Below are 22,959 nucleotides of genomic sequence, written 5' to 3'. Positions count from 1 at the left end.
ACAATGTGGCAGGCGGGCCCCACATTCTACCAGACACATCTCTGGCACTCCGGCACTCCCTCCTATTCACTAACACAGTGCAGAACTTCACACACAAGCATAGAGCATGGTGGCCTCGCTCATTAGACAAAATGGAGGGGCCAGGGGCTAGGGGCTAGGAGATGTCCCGTAAAGCAGCATACACATAATGCACTGTGTGATATAAAACAGCTTGTCTAGATAGATGTGGCTAGGAGCGCTGAATGAACTATGTCTGTATAATATGACTGGCTCACTGTAATGTAATGTTCAGGATACCAGTGACTCATGTTCATACACAACAAGAGAGGGAAAAGGTTACTGTGCCATTCTGTAGAGTCGGCTTCGATACACCCAGCTGCTAGCTTAGCCTTCTTCCCCTTTAGTGACTGTTTCTCTTGCTAATGGTTGCTAAATGAAATCAAATTGTATTCGTCACATTCTTCGTAAACAAAAGGTGTGGATTAACAGTGAAATACTTACTTACAGGCCCTTCCCAACAGGGCAGAGAGAAGAATGTAGAGAAATAATAGAAAAGTAAGACAGGAAATAATAAAAGCAATACACAATGAGTAATGATAACTTGCCTATATACGAGGGGTACCAGTACTGGGTCGACGTGCAGGGGTACTAGGTAATTGAGATAGATATCTGCATAAAGCTAGCAATAAAGTGACAATCACCGGGAATATTGTGCAACTATGTGAAGCCTCAGCAAAATAGCATAACAACAAATCCATACCTTAATGTCTGATTCCCAAGAATAAACTCAAAGTACATTTAATAAGATGTTGATTGGCTAGGTTGGTTGTCTTTCTTATGGTAGCATCAGGCTAGGTGGTAGTTGACAACTTTTGTTATTGTGGTTAGCTTTGAATCAGTCCAGCTAGGAGCTTGCCACCTGTGCAGGCCTTTATTAACACATCTTAGACTTGAAGGAGTTGTGTGTATTTATTGCGGGAAACATGTATCTTGAACCTTATCCTCGTCCTGTTTTTAATTCCTGCCTCCTGTACATTGTGGTCATTGACAAACAAAATTATTTCTGCTGTCATAGTGTTTCAAATGTCACCCGGCGTTTTTCTGTCAGTCAATGTAAACATTTGCATGGCAAGGTTTTGCCTTGCCTGTACACACTAGGTACAATGAGCACAGCCTGTGGTTTACTCAATGTCAACCCTCACCTTCGAAAAGGGGCAACCTGCAACGAGACTGGAGTATTGTAGTCAGCAGGAAGAATGATGGAATTAGCATTTCTACCATAGCAGAATGTGATAAACAGCTGTTGTTTGACTTGCACACTCACTGGGTGTGGATGTGAAGTAGCGAGACGTTCATTTTCAGTTGGTATTTACAACATGAATTCCCATTGAAGTATGCTCATGAAATGACTGAACAGACACACTGTTTAGACACACTGTTTAAATGTAAATACATCACTAAACCTTCGCCCCTAATCTTTTATTCCTCCACTTTATATATGTAGTCCCTATACTGTATTGCACTCTAAATTGATGACTTAATTTACAACACTAGAATGTATTTACTACAAGGATTATATCTGTATTCCTACTTCTCTTGATTGCATCCTTATACAAGTATCTGATCTTATGTTTCCACATTGAGAAGCAATGCAGACTCCAAACAGAGTCTGGCTTGACCTCCAAAGACAATCCTCTTAGCGATACCGTGCAACTGCTGAAATCTGCAACTTTGTGACCTTCTGGTGTGAGCACGTTGATAAGGGAGAGAAATCACTTGCTCTCTGCAACATTTAGCCCCCGCACTAACTATTTATGTCCTCTCTCTCTCTCTCTCTCTCTCTCTCTCCCTCCCTCTCTTCTTTCCAGCACCACCAAAGTTTTTAAGAACCCCCAATGACCAAACAGGTGTGCAAGGAGGCGTGGCGTCCTTCATTTGCCAAGCGACGGGAGACCCACGCCCCAAGATCGTTTGGAACAAGAAGGGGAAGAAAGTCAGCAACCAGAGATTTGAGGTATTAGGTCTATTGTTCTGATGTAAAATGCTCGACAAAAACGGGAATGCTCAACAGTGCTTTTGGTCCTCCACCAAACCCCTAACACATAATCCATTTCCCCCCTCTCGCCCAAACCTTCTTTGCCACCACGCATTAGCAGGCTCTAATAATCAGGCTGGCCCAGGCCGTCTGACATGCTTGAGTTATAATGAGCAAGTACACAGAGATCTGGTGACAGATTTGTAATTAAAGAAAGAAAGGATGAAAGAAAGAAAGAAAAGGGGGAAGAAATGGTGTGCCCCAGATACCTATATTTATGCTGTGTTTGGCTGCCTTATGCAAAACGAGAGCGATGTAGCTCTGTGGTTCAAAGCTCTTTTGCTTCGTGGCATCTTTATCTAAATGCATGTCCCCCTCCCTGCTTGGTTTGGCTGCAAGCTTTGATTTGTTCTTCTCTTTAATCGCCATGACAAATAACACATCATCTCCGAACACTGATAAGAGTTCTATTAATTTCTGTGTCATTCCCTTTTGGAGAGTATCATAGTGTCCCCCCCCCCACCCCACCCCCCACCCCGCTTCTTGCCACACTACTACTCAGCAGTAGTGGCTTATCTGGGTTTGGAGAACCTTCTCGCATCTTTGGCGTCTCACACGCCGGGCAGAAATCGAATCTTATCAGAGTGCATCGCATTTGCGCCGCTCCACGTGCTGGATGCTAACACGCTAGCTTGCTAACACTCCCTTCGCCACCGCGAGGTTTGCTTGCTTGCTTGCAACCACCCTCATTCCCCCACCCACGTGCCGCCGCCTCCTCATCCCTAACAAAGCCCATTTCCCTTTACAGAAACACTGAGACTTTCTCAACCCCATTTTCTTTCTATTTGAGTTTGAAATGGGGAAGGGAGCACTTTTACTTACCATCATCACATGCTCTTGCAATGATTGCCCAAATGTACCATTGTCGCTTGGCCACTGAACCGTCACGGTGTTTTGTTCAACTAACACGTGAAATGATATGCTCTGAACTGTACCAATGAGTATCGAGGCCGGCCTCTGTACATGTGTGTCTGGGTGTGTGCTTGTGTGTCTGTCTGCGTGTGTGTATGAAGCAGAGGTTCTTACCAGTCCATTGTTGTATGTAAACCTACCTAAAAATGCTTAAAAATGAGTTATGATACAGGGCTTTCTAAAAACAGTGAGTATACAGCATGCAACGATAGCTGTAAAAGCTACAAAACACCTGTTTGTGAACATTTTGTGTGTCGTCCGTCCAAAACAATCGGTCATGTCTTTTTGTACTACTATCCCGTCATGGTGATAACAATTGTTCGTTACTGTTTATCGAACCACATTTAATTGTTTGTTAATGTTCTGTCCCATTTGATATATTTCAATGTGATACATTTTTTTTGAGAAATAGTGTGTTAACTTTAAGAGTGGGGCGAACCAAAATGAACATAAAATATAAAAACAGACGCAAAAGTTAAAGTAATTACATTCCTGACTGGCCAATAGATACTTTCCCATTCTTAAAGTTAGTTGTCCACTTTGGTTATCTTCCCAATAATTATTACACAAGACAAACTCATATTTCGGATTGAAAGTTGATGTCAGAGAGCTGTGAGCCATCTTTGAATTAATATTATGTTTAATCTTCCAATACATCACTATATAATAATAATAAGCTCTCTGAACACAACTTCTCTGGTAATAACTATACCAGTGGGTAGCCAATCATAAACATGAACAACAGTCTAAGGGCATAACTAGCCATACAAAACATTGATCAATATTGACAATGATGTAATTATTATCTACGTGCTACAGACATGGGATATTTTCCTCTTACACTCACAATGCGTGGGTTCTATATCAATTGCCTAAAAATCCATCCTCTCCTCGTCTCCTCCCCTTCACCTGCACATAATTGAAAAGATATGCCTCAGGCTGACTTTCACCTGGTCAGTTGTTTCAGGTCAGAGCAATAAATGAGAGAAGGTGAGTGGTGGATGGACTTTTTAGACAATTCAGAAAGAGCACAAATACTCCCAAACACTCACTCAAATAAGGTGCTTTTATTAAGAGCTGATATTAGGATATAATATGAGGGTATACTATCCATAGCAGCTTTCATAGTTTTCTGACGGGAAGCACAGTGTGTTTGGCACCGTCAAGTGTTGTAGGCCAAATGTGTTTATTCTCTGCTGCAGGAGTGGTTGGAATTGCTCTGTGCAAGCTTCCGTCACCGATTGTGAACAAAAAAACTCCTTTAACATATCTTGTTTCTCGCACCTGCAGGTGATTGAGTTCGATGACGGCTCTGGCTCGGTGTTGAGAATTCAGCCCTTGCGTACGCCCCGAGACGAAGCCATATACGAGTGCGTCGCCTCCAACACTGTTGGAGAGCTGAGTGCAACTACGAGACTCACTGTTTTACGTGGTAGGTGCTGCTTTCTCCGCAACCAAAATGCTAACTCCTGTTCATTTAACTCTCAGTTTCTTCAACTAACCAACCAGGTAAGCTAGACTTTCTTTGTTTCTATGTCTCTGCTGTCCTCTTTCTTTTCCCTTTCAACACATATAGTTGAATATCAGGTTTTGGTTCCACTCATGTTGAATGTACTGACTTAATTAGTCTTACTCAATTAGTAACTTAGCCAAATAAGTTGGATTTTCTAAATCAATTAACACATTTTCAAACATTTTCCTGACACGATAATTAAGATGCTGGTTGAGTTATGCAAAGTAGTTTCTATTTCTGGCTCTTGGTGTTCTAATGGAAAGTTGAGCGATATTCAAATCACATTTAATTTGGCTTATCTGCTTCTGCTTTAATATTCACTTAACTGGAGAGAAAGGAATGGCTCTTTGAATCAGGTTTAAAAACAATGAAATGTCTCAAATGTAAGTAGCTCATTCCGTCATATAGGTCATGAATTATCATGTTTTAGCTCCTCTTATAATTTAACTGTATAACTAAATTAATTTCCTGTATTTGGTTGTAACTTTGTAATACTTGCAGTTGCTTGAGATATATGCACTGTCATAGGAAGTGCAAATTCACAATAGTTGACTTTGATAACAAACATTTGTCGCATATCAGAAGTTATTTGCTTGCACCACAATCATAATCACTAGCACATACTGTACATATAAAAAGCAAATGCTTATCTTGATTCCACACATCATCCTATTGAAATGCTAAAGCCCACTGTCCCGGGACTCAAAAAGACAATGTGGTTTTAGACCTATCTCTCTAAAGCAGACTTGTTATGTTCTGAATGGAGAAAATGCCTATAAAATGCCTTGGCACTCTGAATGAGGTGTGTTCCATTATCCCCCACAATTACACAGCATGGAAAATGAGTTCCTATTGAGTGGGGAGCTCCCGACCTAAAGGAATGAGCTGGCTCGGCGACTCTCTGAAGCGCCTTGTCATCTCTTCCTTATCTCCACCGCCGAGGCGAACACGAGGCCCCTGGCACGGTCCCCGAGGGCCCACTGAAAGGGAAAGGTGGCAGATTCCCATGCAGCCTCTCCCCATGTTTACACTGTGTGTGTGTGTGTGTGTGTGTGTGTGTGTGTGTGTGTGTGTGTGTGTGTGTGTGTGTGTGTGTGTGTGTGTGTGTGTGTATACATACTGTATACACACACACACACACACTTTCACAGAGACAGGCGAGGGAAATGAGTGTCATTGTATCTGCTTCACAGAACCTATGCCTCTCAGCTCGACTAAGGTATTAGCATGTAAAGTGCCTTCAGAAAATATTCACACCCGTTGACTTTTTCCACATTTTGTTGTGTTACAGCCTGAATTTAAAATTGATTAAATTGTGAATTTGTGTTACTGGCATACACACAATGCCCCATAATGACAAAGTGGAATTATGGATGGTGTATGAGTCACTACAAAAATACAGGCGTCCTTCCTAACTCAGTTGCCGGAGAGGAACGAAACCACTCAGGGATTTCACCTTGAGGCCAATGGTGGTTTTAAAACAGTTACAGCGTTTAATGGCTGTGATAGGAGAAAACTGAGGAGGGATCAACAACATTGTAGTTACTCCACAATACTAACCTAAATAATAGAGTGAAAAGAAGGAAGCCTGTACAGATAAAAAATATTCTAAAACATGCACTCTGTTTGCCATAAGGAACTAAAGTCAAACTGCAAAAAATGTGGCAAAGAAATGAAATCCAACTGAGTACCACTCTTCATATTTTCAAGCATGGTGGTGGCTGCATCATGTTATGGGTATGCTTTCAGCATAACCTAAAACACACTGGAGTTGCTTACAAAGATAGCATTAAATGTTGCTGAGTGGCCTAGTTACAGTTTTGACTTAAATCGGCTTAAGAATCTATGGCTGTCTTGCAATGATCTATAAAAACAAAGAGAGTTGCACACTATGTATAAACACAGTAATTTATTGGGTAAACCACCAACGTTCCGTCACCCCTGTGCCTTCTTCTAGCAATGATCAACAGCCATATATATATTGTACAATGCAGGTGTGCAAAGCTATTAGCCAGAATGACTCACAGCTGTAATCACTGACAAAGGTGATTCTATCATGTATTGACTCAGGGGTGTGAATACTTAGGGAAATTAGATATTTATATATTACATTTTCAATACATTTGCTAAAAAATCTAGACATGATATCACTTTGTCATTATGGGGTATAGTGTGTATAGTGTGTGAAAAAAATACATATTTAATCCATTTTGAATTCAGGCTATAACACAACAAAATGTGGAATAAGTAAAGGGGTATGAAGGCACTCTAGTTATGTTACCAGTCCCTAGTTCCCTATCTCTCCTTGTGTCCTATCACCGCTTTGAAGGTGAGCGAAGCCACATAGGCTGTAGCAGAAAGCCCTTCTGTGTTGCAATAAAGTAATGCTTTCTGGTCAAGCCAGATGAGAGCCAGGTCTCTCTCACTCACTCATGCATGCACCAGACGCCCAGATATACACACACACATCCACACAAACCCTCAACAGATTTGCCAAACTCTACCTGAATGAACACATTCAACAACAAAACAAATCTAGTCTTAACACCTGCTTTTCTCTAGAATGTGTTTCTGACCAGCAAAACCGACCAAAGTCAAACATTGTCGAAGTTGTGTTTCAGAATGCAACTTCTATTGGAGGCCTCATGTCTTATTCATGTAGTTTACTGAGCTAGAATGCGAGTGCCCGTTGCAAGGTCAAGCTTTTACGTTAGAGAGTGGGGTGGTGGGGTACAGTTATAGGGCAATGTAAGGGTAGTGTACTTTTACAATGTAACAGAACAATGCATAATACATAACACAAAAAGCCATAGACATACTATTTTCTTTCTGCTCTGTTCCAAAAATAGTCTACGTATCTCCGACATGGTTCTGTATCTCCCTTGGAGAATATGTTGGTATTTGCGGCCATTTTGTTAAAGAGCCATTTAGAAAATTCCTCTGCCTTGTACTTTATTTGAGGCTTGATACACCGAAAAGTAAAATCTGAGTTCAATCTGTCGGCGTAGCTAGGAGCTTTGGAGATTCTATCTCTAACCTTGTATTCCTCTTGCCGACATGCGACAGACGCAATAGATACGTAAACGAATCACAGATGAAGACACTACTAATCCAGTGATACATATAAAGTGATTGTTCATTTAGTTCATTTGTGCTCCAGTGGCCTGTGCTAGGAGATTGGTTAGCATCTGTTTCTGGTAGCTAGCTCCAGGGGGAGATAATGGATAATTCCATAAAGAGGGAAAAGTAACATTGTTGTAATTGCCACAGCAATGAAGAGTCAGGCCTGCGAGGTGAAGAATCCAGTGGCAGAGATATTAGCATTTGGGTGGGCTGCGGACTTGATGGGAAACGCCATTAGTAATGAACTTCTCTGGCTTAGAGAAAGTAATTTGTGTGAAAGGCAAACCTGCGAGTGTAATGATGTTTGTACCCAGAATCTACTTTTCCAATGAATGAGGGACCTAATTTGCATATTGCATTTTTCCCCGCTTCTTTCTCTTCCCCCCTCCATTTTGATCAACTCGGAGATGACTTAAGTCATGTCATATGTGATACGGGTGTTTGAATGAAGGTTATATGATTTGAGGTTGAAATTGGAAAATGGTCGAAGAGGAAGGGTGATAAGAGAAGTCAGAGAAGCACAACAAATGGAGTCGTAGTGTTGATGATATCCATGTATAGTGTTAGATTTTAACATTTTATGTTTTTTGTCTGATTTTACAAAAGGTGTTCTTGTACTGTAGGATATTTTTCATATTCCCCCAGGGTAGACAGAGCACGATAAGACATTGATTCCCAAATTAGAAAAGTATTGCATCAGCCAATATGTCAGCCAAGAGTCCATACACTTTAGATAGAGAGAGAACCATCCGTTTGTCATTCTAACTACTAATCTATATCTACAGTATATTACATGTCAACCGGAGCATTTAGCCATAGATTTTCAATAGTAGGCAGGTAAATAATTGCCTTTCAATGTAGGCACCAAACACAAGCACAGACCTCATGTTACTTCAGCAGTACAATCGTATGCTATTATCATGTGCTATGGCTACGTCAATTTTCTTCACGGCAGATTCATTCATGATTAAAAAAGGTCATCTATCCATTTATTCCCATTATACTGTGAATCGTAATTTCTCTCGCCACTCTCACAAGCGTGCAGATGTGCTCAACTTGACAGAGTGTAAAATAGGAAGTCGCTCTACTCTGACGGAAAAAAGGCCCAAACAAATTGCATAATTTCCATTTGTAAGATGTATCGCAGGGTGCTCTCGCTCTGTAAAAGTGGCCACGTTGTAGGGAAGGATAATATTTTCAGAAGAAGGAGCCTATAGACTACAACTTAGTTTACATGCTTAGCTTTCTACATCTTGCGGTTTTCAAACACTCGAGTAGAGTACAGTTTGAATAGTGTAATATGGAATGAGAAAATGTGTATTAGGGAATGAAGTGCTGCTTCTGTAAAGAGAGGAGAAAGTGAATATTATGAAGTTCCACCCGCGTAAACCAATAAGAATGTCTATAAAAAAGTAATTTGTGTATTGCTATGTATTTGTAGGCCGTACTGGCATAAATTCACCACAGTGATAAACTTAAACCAATGTTCCCAGTCTGAAGTTCAGAGTAGAACCCAGACAAATTATATCCTATTCTTTCTTTTATCATTCCCTCGAGTTGCAGTGCCCAGGCTATGTTTGCTCTTTGAATCCAACAAGGAACAGAATACGTCTAGACCAATATTATTCTTAAGCACGCCCCTACCCACACAGATACATCACAATGTTTGTCCTCTTCACCATACTATTTTGCCAGGATTTTGCATTTCAAATCCTAAAGGACTATTTTTCTGTGTCGTGTTGTACGGTCTTAATACTAATTCTTCACATGACTTTGTTTCTCTACTCTGTACTTTCTACTCTGTAGCCTACGTCCCAGGTTGTACTTAAAACAAGCACAGCCTGACCGAAAAACAAAAACATTAACTGAGCGTTCAAATTGCTCGTGAAGCATATTGCTGCCTCAGCTGTCTTGGACTGCCAGAGCAAGGCACGCAGTGGGGGTGAAGCAGGTGGCTATTGTAAAATTGCTCTGCCTGAGATCGCTATGTTTGCGAAAGGCAATGCAGAAGGTGAACAAGGTAGCATAGTGGGCCAGGAGAGAGAACACAATTCTGTTTGGTTCACCGGCAAGTTCTGTAGATACCCCATGCTACAATACAGAACACTCAGAACACTCAATTGGGCTGCAGAAGTATCAATAAATAGGGGCTTTCAAAATCCTGCTGACTTCAACCCAGGTGAACTCCTTTTGAGGGGAGAAATAAGGAATAATTATAAAGTGCCTGAGACAGCGTTTTAAGTGTAGCATAATGTTTGGTACGGTCATAAAGCAGTACAATTTCGAATTTCTTTCTGGTTCCTGAGCAGTTGAGTGTCAAGTGGAGCATGGCAGTTGGTTATTTGAATGAGAGCAAAAAGTGGTCATCAGGTCTAATTGAACAGACACGGATTATTTACATTTCCCCATTTTGGATTTTGGATTTTCTTCTAAACTGTGGTGGTCCCATGTGATCCCGTGTTGCTCAGTTGGTAGAGCATGGTGTTTGGAATGCCAGGGTTGTGTTTTCATTTCCCAGGGGGACAAGTAAAAAAAAATATATGAAAATGTATTCACTACTGTAAGTTGCTCTCGATCATCTGCTAAATTACCAAAATGTAAATGTAAAAATTTCAACTCATCAGCAGATTAAGGTATTTTATCAATATTGTCCATCTTCTATAAATATGTCCAGATAGATAGCTCTTGCATTATGCAAATTTTTCAATCAACCGCAAGCCTCGGAATGATTGTAAAACTGTGGTGAAGCTGCACATTATAATATTAATCTGTTGGCCAAAAAGGCGAGTCTTGTATTGGCTCTCCCCTCAAATCTAAATCTCCTCAATCTCGTTCATCACCAGAAATGGAACAGATAGTGAGTGACAAGTTATTTATGATTGTAATTAAAAAGATTGAGTCTTAATTAGTCTAGGGTGGCGAATTGGTATTTGTACAGTACTGAGCGTGATTTAAGACAAAAAAAGTGTGTTGTCGTGGTGTTTAGCTAGAAATGACCTGCGGCCTGCTGCTATCAAGATGGATGTGCTTCTTTATGGTCCAATAGCGAGTGTGAAAACATCTGCTGAAGCCACAAAGGGACTGGGATTGCACTGTTAAAATGATAGATAATGTGCTGGTCAGGATGGTGGAGTATTTTCAAAATAAAAGTAAACATGACCCCCTATAAATTAATCATTATCGATTCGGACAGATGGGGCTAGTATTTTCTGCTTGGTGCTCCACTATATCAGTGTCCTCTGTAATGACCTCAGGTTTTAAAATGGGAAGCGCAATTAGTTGCTTAATGATTTGAAAATGCTAATTTCTTGTCACATCTCCTGGCAACAATTATTTTACTTGTTAATAGCCCCAAAAGGTTGGAGAATACAAAAAACTAATCTCCTACATGGACATGCCAGACAAGCAAATTTCAAGGCCTAAACATTCCAATACCCAATTTTGGTGAGAGATACCTATCGCATACTGTAGGTTTCATCCCACTAATGGCACTACCATACAAATCAAAGGACGTGACAGGAAATTAATAATAGCTCAATCATTTCAATTATCTCCATTAGTTCTGTTGCTCTATATCATGTTACAAACCTGGAAGGTATGCGTGTAAGTGGCTATCTGCACACACCAGTCAAAATCATCGCAATTGACAAGGGGCTGTTTGGTGGAATGTGTCATCGTTACCGGGAAGCATTCCATGGGCTGTGGGGACTTGAAGGTCGTAAAGTGGGAGTGTATTAGCCTGAGCCAAGGAGTCAAGGGGTGGTAATGTAGGCGCTTCGCTTTGATCTCAGCCATACTCAAGTCATTTTCTAGTACATTAATCGGGCAATTTAGGGTCACTTCTAATGCATCTAATGATGCTCTTGAGAAACCTCTTCAAGCCTGCCTGCAAGGGTACTGCTAATTAAAGCCAAACAACTTTAGACTGGTAAAAAAAAACAAGGTAGGGAACAAATAGCCTAACTTTTGATGAATGTTTTTCCATAGTTGTCAACATACGATCTTGGGTTATTTCGATTTTATTGATTTATTTAAAAGGTACAATGCAGACGTTTTTATCTCAATTTCAAATAATATCTGAGTTACAATTAAGTACCATACCAAAAGAAGCAAAAATATCTTCTGTCACGACTTCCGCCGAAGTCGGGTCCTCTCCGGCGCTCGGCGTCGCTGGTCTTCTAGCCATCATCGATCCACTTTTCATTTTCCATGTGTTTTGTCTTGTTTTTCCTCACACCTGGTTTCAATTCCCTCAGTCATTTGTTGTGTATTTACCCCTCTGTTCCCCCCATGTCTTTGTGTGAGATTGTTTATTGTAAGTGCTTGTGCATGTGTTGTTTGGTGCGCGACGGGTTTTTGTACCCAATTATTCTTGTTATTTTTATGCCGTGGGTTTTGCTATTAAACTGCTCCGGCTATTAGCAAGTTCTGCTCTCCTGCGTCTGACTTCCCTGCCACCGATTACGAACCCCTTACAGCTTCTTAGCAAAGATACATTTCTCAAGCAAGAATTTAGCTAGGACTGTCTGGTGATGTCACCAGGCAGCCCAAAACTCAATCCCACCAAAACAGGCTGAAATTTCAACTGGTCTTTTCAACAGCTCTTACACTAAAAGGGCATTATTATAATTTTCAGAATTTCACAGTATTATTCCAACCTCATAGTGTGGAAATATACAGTGAGCTCCAAAAGTATTGGGACAGTGCAATATGTTTTGTTGTTTTGGCTCTGTACTCCAGCACTTTGGATTTGAAATGATACAATGACTATGATGTTAAAATACAAACTGTAAGCTTTAATTTGAGGGTATTTTCCTCCATATCCGGTTAACCGTCTAGAAATTACAGCACTTTTTACAATAACAGGATAGGTTAGGATTTTTAGGGGGGGTGATATTTATGCATCTAACTTTCTCACTCATCATTTTTCACGATTCATTCAGGATTATCCATAATCATGGTAGCATCCACATTAATGTAAGATTTAGAAACTTATTCTATTCTTATTTACAATAAAAGTGACTCCAAAATGACACAATACATTATTTACCATTCATTTCCATTGGGCAGAAAATAACCTGAAACACAAACAAAATAAACAGCAAATGCATTCAACAAATTTGTACAGTCACAAGCTTAATGTAGTCATTGCTTTCTAGGGATATGGGACCAAATACTTACATTTTTACTACTTTAATACACATACAGTGCCTTCGGAAAGTATTCAGACCCCTTGGCTTTTTCCACATTTTGTTACATTACAGCCTAATTCTAAAATGGAGTAAATAAATAAAAATCCTCATCAATCTACACACAATACCCCATAATGGCGAAGTGAAAAAGGTTTTTAGGATTTTTTGCAAATGTATTAAAATAAAAAAAACTGAAATATCTAATTTACATAAATATTCAGACCCTTTGCTATGAGACTCGAAATTGAGCTCAGGTGCGTCCTGTTTCTATTGATCATCCTTGCAATGTTTCTACAACTTGATTGGAGTCCACCTGTGGTAAATTCAGTTGATTGGACATGATTTGGAAAGGCACACACCTGTCTATATAAGGTCCCACAGTGCATGTCAGAGCAAAAACCAAGCCAAGAGGACGAAGGAATTGTCCGTAGAGATCCGAGACAGGATTGTGTTGAGGTACAGATCTGGGGAAGGGTACCAGGCCTTAGTCAGGGAGGTGACCAAGAGGTCAATCTGACAGAACTCTAGAGTTCCTCTGTGGAGATGGAAGAACCTTCCAAATGGAAAACCATCTCTGCAGCACTCCACCAATCAGGCCTTTATGGTAGCATGGCCAGACAGAAGCTACACCTCAGTAAAAGGCACATGACAGCCCGCTTGTAGTTTGCCAAAAGGCACCAAAAGACTCTCAGACCATGAGGAACAAGATTATCTGGTCTGATGAAACCAAGACTAAACTCTGTGGCCTGAATGCCAAGTGTCACATCTGGAGGAAACCTGGCACCCTCCCTACTGTAAAGCATGGTGGTGGCAGCATCATGCTGTGGGGATGTTTTTCAGCTCAAGGACTGGGAGACTAGTCAGGATCGAGGCAAGGATGAACGGAGCAATGTACAGAGAGATCCTTGATGAAAACTTGCTCCAGAGCACTCAGGACCTCAGACTGGGGCAAATGTTCACCTTCCAACTGGACAACAACCCTAAGCACACAGCCAAGACAACGCAAGTGGTTTCGGGACAAGTCTCTGAATGTCCTTGAGTGACCCAGCCAGAGCCCAGACTTGAACCCATTCAAACAACTCTGGAGAGACCTGAAAATAGCTGTGCAGTGACGTTCCCTATCCAACCTGACAGAGCTTGAGAGGACCTGCAGAGAAGAATGTGAGAAACTCCCCAAATACAGGAGTGCCAAGCTTCATACCCAAGAAGACTCGAGGCTGTAATCACTGCTAAAGATGTTTCAACAAAGTACTGAGTAAAGGGTCTGAATACTTTATTTTTTTAAGTAAATTATGAAACATTTCTAAAAACAATTTTTTGCTTTGTCATTATGGGGTATTCTGTGTAGATTGATGAGGGAAAAAGGTATTGAATCAATTGTAGAATAAGGCTGTAATATAACAAAATGTGGAAAAAGTCAAGGGGTCTGAATACTTTCCGAATGCACTGTATAAGTGAATTTGTCCCAATACTTTTGGTCCCCTAAAATGGGGGACTATGTACAAAGAGTGCTGTAATTTTTAAACGGTTCACCCGATATGGATGAAAATACCCTCAAATTAAAGCTTGACAGTCTGCACTTTAACTTCATAGTCTGGAGGTCACTGTATACAAAACACAGCAATATCATGTTTTTGACTGCACTGGGCCTTTAACCTTTATTTTAGCTGGGTAACTCCCTTTGAACCAATGCGTCTTTTTCAAGGGAGCCCTGCATGTACACAAATCATAGAAATTTACAACATTTACAAATACAATGCAAAAATAAATTATATTTACAAACAATATAAGTAAAGCAATCACACTTATGTTAGACAAAAGCATTGGTGTTATTTGCAGTGTCACATTACATTCTTTGCTAATTCATAGCATTTTGGTGGTTGTATGGAACACATTGGGAACAAGTCTCTCGAACCAAACGTTTCCCACGAGTTTCAAACTCACTTCGCGAGGTTCAAGTGTCCTATGACTAGACCTTGAGCCTAGAAATAACCATTTATGTAATGCATGCCACAAAACCACCAACGCCCCGTGGAGAAACCCCAACTTCTGCGGCAGTAACTTTGGGAAAACTTCTGTCTGTTTATTAGAAAAGAATGATGTAACCTGACTCCATTAAGGCCTTTTGGGACCCAAGATGTCCGTTCTGCCTAGTGTTAGCCCAAGTATGAGTAATCTCCCATTTCTGTAGCATACTCTTAGCCCCAATCTTTTCAATAATGTATAACTTTTTTTTCTCCTCTTGCCATTTATGTAGCACTGCCCTTCTCAGGTGGACATGAACTTGTATAAAGTCTGTTCTTTCAGACATTTACTGTAGATGTTCTCTGGAAATTGCATCAAGACGATACCGTGCCCAAATGGATGAGAACTGAGCCATGGCCTGTAAAATAGCTCAGTGCTGTTACGCTAAAATGGTTCAGGGAGATAATTGGTAAGTGTTCTTATATTGGAGAGTATGGTTTGCAAGTTAAAAAAGGGTGCATGTCGTCATTCAAGGAGTAATCTGACTATAATTCTATACTATTTTGGTGTCCAAAATATGTCTTCCTTGCACATTACATACACAAAACCACTCAGATTTTTTACTTAACTTTAGCACGTGCTCTTTTTGAAATGTATCTGTCCGCAAAAAAAAATCTGCCCAGCTGGTATCAAACCCAAAAATGAATCAATGAATACTGCAGGTAAGTAATGTGCTTTATACACCGTTTACATTTGTGACCAACAGCCTCAATTCGGTCTTATGTAGCAAAAATGTTAATTGTGTTTTTTACATTGAATAAAATTAGAGACTCAGAGCTAGGGAATTGTCCATCACACACTGCAGTTGAGGAACAATGGGAAAGTAATTCTGCTTTGAATGTTGATGAACTTGTAACCCCACTTTTGAGAAAATGGCCCTTGAATTTTTTATGGTACACCTACTGGAGAGCTCTTCTTTGTCTACGCCCATTCAGCATCGTTCACACCCTCTTAAGCCTTAGTACCACCCATCTCTTTAAGGATTCACATGTGAAGCCATGTGGTAAACACACGCTATATAAAATAAAAACCGCTATTTTTCACATGCACAGGAAAAAGAAGGTGTAAACGATACAGTGATAGTACTTGCATACTTGCATAGTAGCAATATCAAAAACAGAAAGTGTCCACATAAAAATATTTTATAAATATTTGTATCATTATTAGATGACGCTTACCCAGACACACTTGTGTAAATTCATGGGTAATGTGAAGGAAATGCTAAAACCACTCCTCATCAACACCTAGCTAAGTGGATGGGGTCCCTATTGTCTAGAGATGTACACATGTTCATGAAATACAATCGATGGCCGTAATCACCCCCAGACACAGCTGCTAATTTGATGGGTCATGTAATAATCCGGCCAACGTGGTAGCTAGCTAGCTAAACAATGAACAGGCATTACCCCAACTCATACTACTACCAATACAAACATTGTCATAGCTGTAGTATGAATCTGCAGGTAGCTAAATGTAAAAAAAAAACTAGTTTAATGTTAACTAGCTAACATTAGCTTTGCAAATGGTTTTCTGATTCAAATAATATTACTACACAGATCATACACGTAACATTAGCTAGCGAGCCAGCAAGCTAACGTTTGCTAGCTAACTAACAGTATGCTTTAACTTGCAATAAAAATGACTTTTTGACCAAATTACAAACGTATATCTGAAAATTTGACTAGACTCTTAGCCGTATACATGGATGAACGCTTCACGGCAGACTGGAACTCTTTAACTCCGTTTGGTTTGTAGCTACATCTTGTTTGGACAGCTTTGTGTAAATTCACTCCGGTTCACACTGACCGTGGTGTGTGTAGAAAGTAGCCCATCACTTTTTCCTGCTGATCTGCCGACAGCGCCTGATAAATTCAGGGCATCAATGTTGTTGAGAAAAGTAGCAAAACTTTTGTAGTTCTCGATTGCTAGCATTATATCTTTCAAAAACGGTGCGGTAGAAAGGACTGTCAAACACATACGGAACAGCTCACGTTATTGACAGAAGCGTGCTACATGTCAGACCAATCCAAACTCATCTCCCAGAATGTCCATCCCATACATTATCTCAGCCAATCATGGCTAGTGGGAAGGTTCCTCACTTTTTCCATGGCTAAACCAACTAGGCTCGTGATTTAACAATTTTATTCATATTTATGGATGGAATACAAATGTGTTATTATGTTCCAGAAGGCATTTCTGCCCAAAAAATGCATTTTGATAAAAAACATATGTTTATATTAAAATGCTGCTCCTGTAAAGTAGTGACGTGCAGCATGCGCCTAGTTTCATGAAACGAGTCACATTTTAGTAATTTAGCAGATGCTCTTATCGAGAGCTGTTAGGGTTAAGTGCCTTGCTCATGGGCACATCGACAGATTTGACACTTATTCGACTCGGGGATTCAAATCAGCGACCTTTCAGTTACTGGTCCAATGCTCTTAACTCCTAGGCTACCTGCCGCCAGGTCATTAGGAATGCCTGTTTGACCAAACTGACCTTGCTGTTTCTTAATGTAAGGTACATGAAGGTTAATGAACCAATAGGATTTTGCTCAGGCCGACCTTCTTGCTTGTTTTCCTGCCCGGCTGGGAGGCTCACCTGGTCTCCGACACTCCGCTGGCCTCCCACTCCCCTGGCCTCCTATAGATATGTTGTGGAGCTAAACAGGCTAAAATGTGGGTGTTATTTGCTGGTTAATGATTAGTGGATGCGATTGTATTTCTTATCTCAAGACTGTATTCCTTATCTCATGTGTCTTGGATGCTTCCATTCTCCCCCTATTGGGAAGGGAGAGAGAAGGGGAAAGGGACAATGAGATAGAGAAAGAGTGTGTGTGTGTGTGTGTGTGTGTGTGTGTGTGTGTGTGTGTGTGTGTGTGTGTGTGTGTGCGTTTGGGGGGAGGAGGGGGTTGTTAATGTAATAGTCTGATCTATTTTTCCTTGTTGGAGCTTCATGGGAATAGAATAGAATATTTTTTATCTCAACACTTATCTCAATTTCATTTCATAAATTATACTTGGAATACCCATATTATTATATTCCTGGAATAGCAAGACAGGTTTGAATGTAAAGAATACATACTAATACAGGTAACTGCCAAAATAAAGGAAACTACAACATAAAGTGTCTTAATAGGGCGTTGGGCCACCGTGAGCAGCCAGAACAGCTTCCACACCTTGGCATAGATTCGACAAGTGTCTGGAACTTTATTGGAGGGATGCGACACCATTCTTTCACAATAAATTCCATAATTTGGCGTTTTGTTGGTGGAAAATGCTGTCTCAGGCACCGCTCCAGAATTTCCCATGAATGTTCATTTGGGTTGAGATCTGGTGACACACACAACTAACACACACGTTAAACCCCCTATACTCATTTGAGACCCCTCTTTCAAAGTCACTGAGATCTCTCCTAGCTATGTTAGCCAAAACAATGGGCAACTGGGCATTTTTATACATGACCCTAAGCATGATGGGATGTTATTTGCTTAATTAACTCAGGAACCACACCTGTGTGGAAGCACATGCTTTCTATATACTGTGTCCCTTATTAAAGTGTTAATTAAAGTGTTTCCTTTATTTTGGCATTTACCTGTACATGATGGGAAGCACGTATATAGTTCAAAAACAGCTCTTCAAAGCAGAACATAAGTTTACATACACCTTAACCAAATACATTTAAAGTTTTCACAATTCCTGACATTTAAACCTCGTAAAAATTCCCTGTCTTAGGTCAGTTAGGATCACCACTTTATTTTAAGAATGTGAAATGTCAGAATAATAGAAGAGAGAATGATTTATTTCAGCTTTTATTTCTTTCATCACATTCCCAATGGGTCAGAAGTTTACATACACTCAATTAGTATTTGGTAGCATTGCCATTAAATTGTTTAACTTGGGCCAAATGTTTTGGGTAGCCTTCCACAAGCTTCCCACAATAAGTTGGGTGAATTTTGGCCCATTCCTCCTGACAGAGCTGGTGTAACTGAGTCAGGTTTGTAGGCCTCCAAGCTCGCACCCCCTTTTTCCAGTTCTGCCCACAACATTTTTATGGGATTGGGGTCAGGGCTTTGTGATGGCCACTCCAATACCTTGACTTTATTGTCCTTAAGCCATTTTGCCACAACTTTGGAAGTATCCTTGGGGTCATTGTCAATTTGGAAGACCCTTTTGCGACCAAGCTTTAACTTCCTGACTGATGTCTTGAGATGTTGCTTCAATATATCCACATAATTTTCCTACCTCATGATGCCATATCTTTTGTGAAGTGCACCAATCCCTTCTGTAGCAACGCACCCCCACAACATGATGCTGCCACCCCCGTGCTTCACGGTTGGGATGGTGTTCTTCGGCTTGCAAGCCTCCCCCTTTTTCCTCCAAACATAACGGTGGTCATTATGGCCAAACAGTTCTATTTTTGTTGCATTAGACGAGAGGACATTTTTCCAAAAAGTATGATCTTTGTGCAGTTGCAAACTGTTGTCTGGCTTTTTTATGGTGGTTTTGGGGCAGTGGCTTCTTCCTTGCTGAGCGGCCTTTCAGGTTATGTCGATATAGGACTCGTTTTACCCTGGATATAGATACTTTTGTACCTGTTTCCTCCAGCATCTTCCCAAGGTCCTTGTTGTTCTGGGATTGATTTGCACTTTTTGTACCAAACTACGTTCATCTCTAGGAGACAGAACGCGTCCTCTTCCTGAGCGGCATGACGGCTGCGTGGTCCCATGGTGTTTATGCTTGCGTACTATTGTTTGTACAGATGAACATGGTACCTTCAGGAATTTGGAAATTGCTCCCAAGGATGAACCAGACTTGTGGAGGTCTACAATTTTTTTCTGAGGTCTTGGCTGATTACTTTGGATTTTCCCATGATGTCAAGCAAAGAGGCGCTGAGTTTGAAGGTAGGCCTTGAAATACATCCACAAGTACACCTCCAATTGACTCAAATGATGTCAATTAGCCTAACAGAAGCTTCTAAAGCCATGACATCATTTTCTGGAATTTTCCAAGCTGTTTAAAAGCACTGTCAACTTAGTGTTTGTAAACTTCTGACCCACTGGAATTGTGATACTTAATTGTAAGTGAAATAATCTGTCTGTTAACAATTGTTGGAAAAATTACTTGTGTCATGCACAAAGTAGATGTCCAAACCGACTTGCCAAAACTATAGTTTGTTAACAAAAAATTTGTGGAGTGGTTGAAAATCTTGGTTTAATGACTCCAACCTAAGTGTATGTAAACTTCCGACTTCAACTGTGTATAATACATACCCCATGTGATTTGGAACAGGTTAGACGCACAATAATAGGCACATTAAAACATGAAGAGACTGAAATGACTAAAAGTCCTCATGGCATTAAGTGTTAAGGGCATCATCACAGTGCATCTTCATGAAAGAAACAGCACTACTGCACTGTTTATGTATTCCTAGCCACGGCTTCTTTATTTATGAATGCTTAATGTGCTCAAAGGAGAGAATGTAAGTTGAGGGACTGTTAAAACCAGAGCTCCCGAGCGTACGCCTCCCGGGTGATGAAGAAAAAAAGAAAGAGACTTGCATCCCTGCTTTGTGCTTGGTAAATAGCTCGAAGCTTTTCTGAAGTTGCTTCTTTTTTTTTTCTCTGCTCCTCTTCTTGATATTAGTAATCATAACAGAAAAAATTGCTGATGGCAGATAAGTTGACGAAGAAGACAACCCCCCCCCCCCCCCCCCCCCCCCGCCCTAAACAAATGATGTTCCGTAAACGGATTCGTCGCTCAGGGTACGAGGCAGCAAATGGAATATGCTAAGTGAAATCTGAGAGAGAGAATGAGATGTACAGATGCCTAACGGGGAAAAAAAAGACAAACTCATGTAAAGATAGGAGGATGGAGTCAAAGGGAAAAAAATATGAAAAGAGAGAGGTATTTAAAGAAAAAGTGGTAGATGGAGGAAGCGACTACCTCTTTCTCTATCTACTCCTCTCTTTTCAGCTGCCTCCCTCCCTACCTCCCTCCCTCCCTCTGTCCGTGCTCCCTTTAAGTGATCTCCACCACTCAAAGGTAGTACATCTGCCTGAACTGACGTGCTGTCTGCAAAGCTAGGCGAGCATTTGAGCGTAGACAGAGCTTTGTTCCTGACTGCCTGCCTGGCCAGGCCTGTGGAGAGAAGGCCCCAGTTCCCATCCCGCTCCATCTCTCCTTTTCATCATTCTCTTTATCCATCCATTTCAGCCCGACCCCTGGGGCATCCAACACACTCTCACTCCCTACCTCTCTACCTACCCCCCTCTTTCCCCCTCCCTCACTCTGCTCCCTGTGCTTATGTGGAAATGGAGGGATATCATGGCTAATCCGTCACGTTTATAAAGGTTGCAGCTCAGAGAGTATGCACAGGCACCAATGTGAGCCTCACAGTGGTATCATATACATTTCTGTTGGACTCAGGTCAGCTGATGTGATCTGCTAGTCTGCTAGACATCGATGGCTATAACAGATTTGCGACTGGGGCTACATGGACTGCAGGCATGGAGGAACAGTGGGCGGGGTCAGTTTAGAGGGGCTGGCCTAAGAAGTCGCACCCTTCCCCTATCTGTCAGGCTGCAATGGAAGGGATTTTTGGTTTGGCAGGAGCAGTGTTCAGCTCGGTACAGTGCGATTTCTGTGAGAGGCCATTTGTCCTCGTAATGAACCTGTCATGTAAAAAGAGCATTCATTTATCCTGGTATTGACAAGACTGAGCATTTTGCATACATTTATGGGGGAAAACTGTTTTTTTAAAAGAGGCTCCAGTTTACTGTTAGCTAATCGGTTTTAAGGCTCCTCTCTATACATTGACTCCTGTACATTTTCAGTGTCTTCCTGAATGAAGAATGAGTGGGCGTGTTCGTCTGTGAAGGAGGTTTTGAAAAATAGAAAATAAAGCAGCCGATGATTAATTGATTGACTCAGGCATGGAGTCACCATAATCTTACGCATTAGCCGAGGGTGTTTTAATAGCAAATAAGAAACATTGAATTAATTATAGAATCTAAAAGGGGATTTACACATGAAACAATCAGTGGAGAGAGCGAGTGGGGAGAGGATGCTATTTTTCACTGAGACAGAATGGACACCTGAGGTTGGAGAGCTTTCTCCTCCCCCCACTCTCTAACCTCGTCTCTCTCTCTTCCTCCCTCCCTCTCTCCATCTCTTCCTCTTGTGCTTTCCTTCCTCTCTCCTTCCTCTTACTCCTAGAGAAATTCCCATGCATATTTGTAATGGGATACCTCGCTTCTTGTCAAAGCTGATACATTACGATCGTTAATGAACAGACCGGACACAATTTCACAACTCAAATTCTATTTGACCCCTCAGGCGATGGAGGTGAAAAACACATTTCAGCAGCTGTTGAAAGTGACTCATTTTCACACTTGGTCCCTGCATTTTTCGCAAATTAACTTTATGTGCTCTGTAAATTAGTTGCATCCCTTTGTTTTGCTGGATACAGTTGATGCCACTCTGTTTGGGAGGCATGGTAAAATGTAAGGGTATGAACATTTAAACGTTAAAACGTTTAAACAAAATTGGGATCCTTAATCTTTTAAAAAATCCCTAATGGAAAAACTGCCCCCCCCCCCCCCCCCCTCTCGTCCCATTCTATTACGAGATAGAGCTTTTGATTGCCGATAGATAGGCCTAGTGCACGGTTCTCACTCTGTCTGCCTGGTGGCTGACATGCTTATACTGCCCCACCCCCCTCTCTCCTTCCGTCACTATCATGCAATAAAATATGTGAGTGTTGGTGTCCTCGGAAGTACGGCAACTAATCAGTCTCCTCCGTTCCCAAAATACTGAATCTTAAGTCGATTCCTAGCTGAAGATTTGTTTTCTTTCTACTAAATGTCTTGGTAAGCCACGATATTTAATAAACTTTAAAGTACTTTTTAGGAGAGAGAGGTAGCTCGAGATTACACGACTATCAACACCAGCTGTACTTGGCTCACAGTACCAAATACCTAATACTATTTACCCAGTGTCACCTGAACACAGTCATCTGTATCCCACATGGCAAGGAAATGGCTGAACATATTTCCACCTCAAACAAAAGCATGACCAAACACACTCAGTAGATTATTGACA

At 40.9% G+C, this 22,959-nt stretch overlaps 1 protein-coding gene across 3 annotated transcripts in view; it reads left to right on the top strand.

Moving 5' to 3' along the window:
- Positions 1-22,959, top strand: part of LOC120049659 (receptor-type tyrosine-protein phosphatase delta-like) — a 225,566-nt gene that overhangs the window by 97,642 nt on the left and 104,965 nt on the right. For all 3 annotated transcript variants that reach the window (XM_038995997.1, XM_038995996.1, XM_038995998.1), the window contains exons 3-4: positions 1,869-2,014; positions 4,298-4,439. In XM_038995997.1, coding sequence (XP_038851925.1) covers positions 1,869-2,014; positions 4,298-4,439 — 288 coding nt within the window. The remainder of the gene's footprint in view (positions 1-1,868; positions 2,015-4,297; positions 4,440-22,959) is intronic.

Source organism: Salvelinus namaycush, chromosome 6, assembly GCF_016432855.1.
Source record: "Salvelinus namaycush isolate Seneca chromosome 6, SaNama_1.0, whole genome shotgun sequence".
Lineage (NCBI taxonomy): Eukaryota > Metazoa > Chordata > Actinopteri > Salmoniformes > Salmonidae > Salvelinus > Salvelinus namaycush.
This window is presented reverse-complemented; position numbering and strand designations above follow the sequence as displayed.